We start from the raw sequence: 5,005 nt of genomic DNA, 5'->3' as shown, positions 1-5,005 counted from the left end.
CATATTCTCTCCTTATATTTTAAAAAGCCATGGCCGATGAAAGGAACGGAATTGGTGGATGAATTGGAGAGGGATTGCTATTTTCTGTATGCTCGATAAGTAATTCGATATTTGATTGCATAAAAGCTAGACTAGATAGACCATTAGTTATCTCGACAGCTGCAAATAAAGAAAGGGAAGAAGAGAACACTTGGGGAATCATTTCTCCTGTTTCCTTTCGGCTTTCGAATTATCAAACTTCCGGTGGCTTTTATGGACGGACAGTATGACTACTGCTGAAAGTGTTGGGGAAAAAAATTGTGCATCCAAACATAAAGGGTGAAGAAGAAAAAGAAACTAGAGCTAGAGATTTTACCATAAAGCGGTCGTTCAAATAATTAATTTCCATTAAGACCTAATTTTTGCATAATTATTTTCCGCATGATACTTATCACAAAATGTGTCTGAGACTGGGACATTTTTTTTTCAAATTTTTTTTTTTGAATTTAAATTTTCGGACATAATATTTGAGTTTCTGTCCAGTTACATCCGAAATGAGGAAGTTTTCGCAATGATTCATATCAATAAATTTATAGGCGAACTGATGAGATCAGCATTTTAAATATCTTTTCCAACCTTTTTCGTCTTTTTCCTCGATCAATACATTTACGCATTTGCGCAAAAAATTGAGCACAAAAAATATAGCCGACATATCGTTCCAGAAAATCAGTTTGAGTGCTACCTTTTATAATGTAGACACTATCAACAATAAAGTATGCTTAGCAAAGAACATATCTAAAATGAATTCTTGATCGCACTTTGTCACTCTCAGATCATCACAATTCCGCTCGATGAGACACTGATGGCATACAAAATAGTCCTTGAGGATATCTTAATCTAAATTGAGGGAAAGTATCGGATAAAGTTTGAATTTAAATTTCAAATACTCTTAGTTTTATGGTGCAATCTGCTTATGCGTCATTTACAGAAATGTGCGCAAAGCACTGCTCTGACGCAAATGAATGAAATATCTGGTGATTCCTGAGTCTCATAGCTGACAAATCTACCAAATTGCCGTGAACGGATATATTTTTCTTTTTGATCTCTTTCATTACACGGTCATTTCTGGTTGACCTTTTCTGTCCTGTCTATCAACTTTTTTATGTTGCACAGCTGTCTTAATCTAACCGTAACCCCGTTTGATGGCATTTCGTCTGAAACTTATACCAACGGGCCACATTTTAATACTTTTATTATTTCGGGCTTTTTAAGGATAGGCGGAGTAGATGTTCTGTTGAGTGTTACTTGTCAGGCTTATCCATGACTTCACACTTATTTCGTCATCGCTATTGATTTAAAATTCCTTTGATTCAATCCTTAATTTTTGAACTTTGCTCAAAAATTCGAGATTATTAGAGATACATTAGAAAGCACTGTTTGGTGATTTCATTCTTCAAAATCTTGCAGACTTCTTCATTTGTTTTTGTATTTCGACTGTTGAATTACTACTCCAAAGCTCTATCCTGATTGGTATTCTTTTGTAAACAACTGAACGCTAAAGGTATGAAAATTTTTCAAAGTTTCTAAATGATTTTATAGATGAAATGGGCAAAAATCTGTGATTAACAACTGGTGCTAGTTATTGCCACCTAACACCTGTTTTCTTGCCTACAAGTAAAAGAACAATAAAATACCGAACTGTCAACAAAAATAATACAAGAATACGCATGGCATATACGGTTTCCGTTTTCAGTTCCTTTCTTGAAGTTTTGCTATTTGCTATTTGCGCTACCTTTATTTAACCTTGTTTCTGATGATAGAAGTAAATTTTTGCCAGATATCTTGTGCAGCTAAGATAGAGAAACAACTTTCTCCTCCAAAAAAAAAAGAATTCGTGCAGTAATTCCGAATTCTTGGTTGTGTCTAATTATTTGTGTCAATTATTTATATACCGGTTATTTATTTTTCGGGAAAATTAGAAAAAATTTCTGCCCTTCGACAAGATGTTTATGTAAATTGATTCTTCGTTTTGATTTCAATTTTTAATAATGTTAAGACATAGGTTTATCGATTGATTTTATAAGATATATAGAAGTACAGGAATATTCTTGTATCGATGCCTTCGGTTTTGTTCATTTTTGTCACCAGTAAGAGTGTTACAAAATATCTTCAACTTAGGATGAAAAAATCCTGGTTTCTAGTAGTTTCGTTATATAAGTACTAAGTCTAGCCAACCTTTCAATAGAACCAGACTTTGAATCAGTTCTGCTTGCAACATCGTCAGAAAGCTTGCTGCTTTGGAGCACAATGAACATGGTGATTGTCATGTAGAGGATTTCGGTCGTTTAGTGAGGAACAGAGTTAAACATCACAGATAGCACTGCTGCAGTATAAGGTTGAGCAAAAGTTTCTTATTTGAAAAATGCTTCCTTATTCTTGACGATTTCGCTTGTTAAAAAAAGCAAAGAATAAATTTCAAACAATTGCTGTTATCATTTACTCTTTCTCATATTTGCTTTCTCTCCTCTTCTCATCTCCCACCGAGTTGTAATTTACTATTACTTTTTGTTTTCTGGTTTCTTCTTGTAACACATAATTGGCGAGTATGGACAAAATATTCCTTTTGAAATGTGATTAAGATGCATTAAGTGTTGACCATATCGATTGACCATAATATCGCTTCTACCAGTACCACCCTTTAGTAGGAAATGGACAGTATAGGTTTTACATCTCACAATGTTGTGATGTAACTTCCGAAAGTTTAAAAACTTTTTGTCCTTCCTTTTTTTCCCTGAGGCATCAAGCTGAAAATCCATCACTAGAAAAGCCAACTAAATCATATTTTGATAGCCAGATTTTGGCGATAAATTTCGCATCTTCCTTTAGCAAATTTGCATTAATAAATATTCACTAATTTATTCTGCAAAACAGATCGTTTTGGTAACGAATATGTCTGAAATAATTCTGCAATTTATCCCCTCCTTTTTTCTGCAGGGTAGTGGACTATACAGGATTAAATGTACGTGAACCGGCGGATCTGTACTTATTGGTAACACTACAAGTGGCAACGCGAGTTGTGCAATCCAAAAAGTTGAACATCGGCATTAACAGAGTAAGTTAATAAATTTTTTGCTTGTTGAAATATTTGAATGGGTTCATGAAAAAGGCCATAAATTGGAAGTTTGGGAGTCACATTAAAATATTAAGTTTATTAGCTTACACAAAGTTTTCTTGTCCAAAAAGCACTTTTTTCAACCAAGATCTACTGAGGAAGCATCTTATTTAATGAAAATTTTCATGGTTGAATCTAGAGCGCATTTCATAGCCTATTAGTAACTAGCTTTCCTGTCAAACTATATCGTAACCAACTTGAATTGAATTGATCAAAGAGAAAAAATTCTTCATTCGAATTCCTTGAAGACAAAAGAGCTCACTGCTTGAAAAATGCGGACTAGACAAAATGAGTTTATCTTTCCTTTTTTCTTGCTGAACAGGAAAGCGCTGAAACATTGTTCATGGAATGTGATGGAACAATCCTCGACAATAATCAAAGGACACAACGAGTGCAGTTGCGAATGTCACTTTGGCACGATGTTTTACCAGGTTTCAACAGTTATTTTCAAGGACAAATACGCATCACTCTTGATGATGATATAGTCGAAAAGGAATCCATTGGCCCTCAATGGTTCGTTTACATCTTTTCCCGCTTCATAAAGTATCCTCTTAATATTAAACAAAAACTGCATAATCTCTCACTGTTACTTCATGGAGTGATTAATCATCAACTAAAATATCAATGCTCATTGTTGCTTAGAAAGGTTGTTCGTATAAAATCATCGAAGATAAAAAGGATCTGTTTTAATTCACCCAGTTGGTGATACCAAACGCATACCCAAATATGCAAGGATTTAATTTATTCGAGGAATATGGCTATTTTTGTGGTTTCTGCGAAATCATTTTTATTTTGCCTCGAATGCTGATGCTTAATAGAGCTAACTTTTGCAGACATAGGTATAGCTGAAGTTAGCGCTAATCGCAGTTGCAAATTTGAAACAGCAGACTACAACAAGCGTACAAACTTTCGTCATTTTGCTTAATTACATCTCTTTTCTATTACAAAAAAAAAAAAAAAAATCAAGGCAAATTTGCATTCTACGTCTCGGCCTGCACAAGAAACAATAGATTGAGCTTAGGGATTTGCGGAACTGCTTGTGTTTGTTATAATTTATTTTATATTCTAATCTGATTTTACGAACATATTTTGAAAGTTTTTTCTTAAATTTATTAATGTTTCCAGCAAGTTTGCGTAACTTCCAATTTATATGCGGTATTTTAATGATATATTCTTCAAAATTTGATTCTTGGCGATAAAGTTCGTAATCTAAAGAATCCCATTTGTGGAGACTTCTCGAATTGCATTCTGTCTCGCAGCGTTTCGTTACCTGGCAATGACCTCCATCTCACATGTAAATCATCACATCTTCAATAACTTATAGTTTCAGAACGTCATCGTTTAAAATTCACATTCACAGAAAGCAATAAACCAGGCGCTTCATATTACACATTTTTAGCAATCGCCCACCACTTCCTCATCGTGCGATAGTTGCTGATGCTTGCGGAACTTTACAACAGTCTGTGTCGGTTTTCTTTCTGTTTGATAAATAACTAGTAGTAGTTGCAGTTCCTGCATTTCCTATAATAATTCAACATTTTAGTTTTGAACTTTGGGAGAGTCGGTAGGAAGAAAGAGAGGAGCAGGTGCAAAAGAAAGGAAGAATCTATAAAATGCCACAAGTTGATAACATCATTGATGAAGTTTTGTGTAGTGAGTGATCTTATATCAAGACCTTTTGACATTCAAGTTCTATGCAAGAGCTCATTTATTTTTAGATTTTAGATTCTCTCGTTTGATAGCAATAATAGTAATGGATTAAACAAACGAGCAGCTTATATGTATATGTACATGTATGTGTGTGTGTGTGTGTGTGTGTGTGTGTGTGTGTGTGTGTGTGCGTGTGTGTGTGTG

General features: G+C 34.3%; 1 protein-coding gene across 1 annotated transcript in view; it reads left to right on the top strand.

Moving 5' to 3' along the window:
- LOAG_17173 (CBR-GAP-1 protein) overlaps window positions 1–5,005 on the top strand; it is a gene marked incomplete at its 5' end in the record, with an annotated part of 15,990 nt that overhangs the window by 3,287 nt on the left and 7,698 nt on the right. Inside the window, 2 exons of the mRNA XM_020449833.1 lie at window positions 2,974–3,091; window positions 3,474–3,664. Coding sequence (XP_020306571.1) covers window positions 2,974–3,091; window positions 3,474–3,664 — 309 coding nt within the window. The remainder of the gene's footprint in view (window positions 1–2,973; window positions 3,092–3,473; window positions 3,665–5,005) is intronic.

This window comes from Loa loa, assembly GCF_000183805.2.
Source record: "Loa loa unplaced genomic scaffold supercont3.47, whole genome shotgun sequence".
Classification (NCBI taxonomy): Eukaryota; Metazoa; Nematoda; class Chromadorea; order Rhabditida; family Onchocercidae; genus Loa; species Loa loa.
This window is presented reverse-complemented; position numbering and strand designations above follow the sequence as displayed.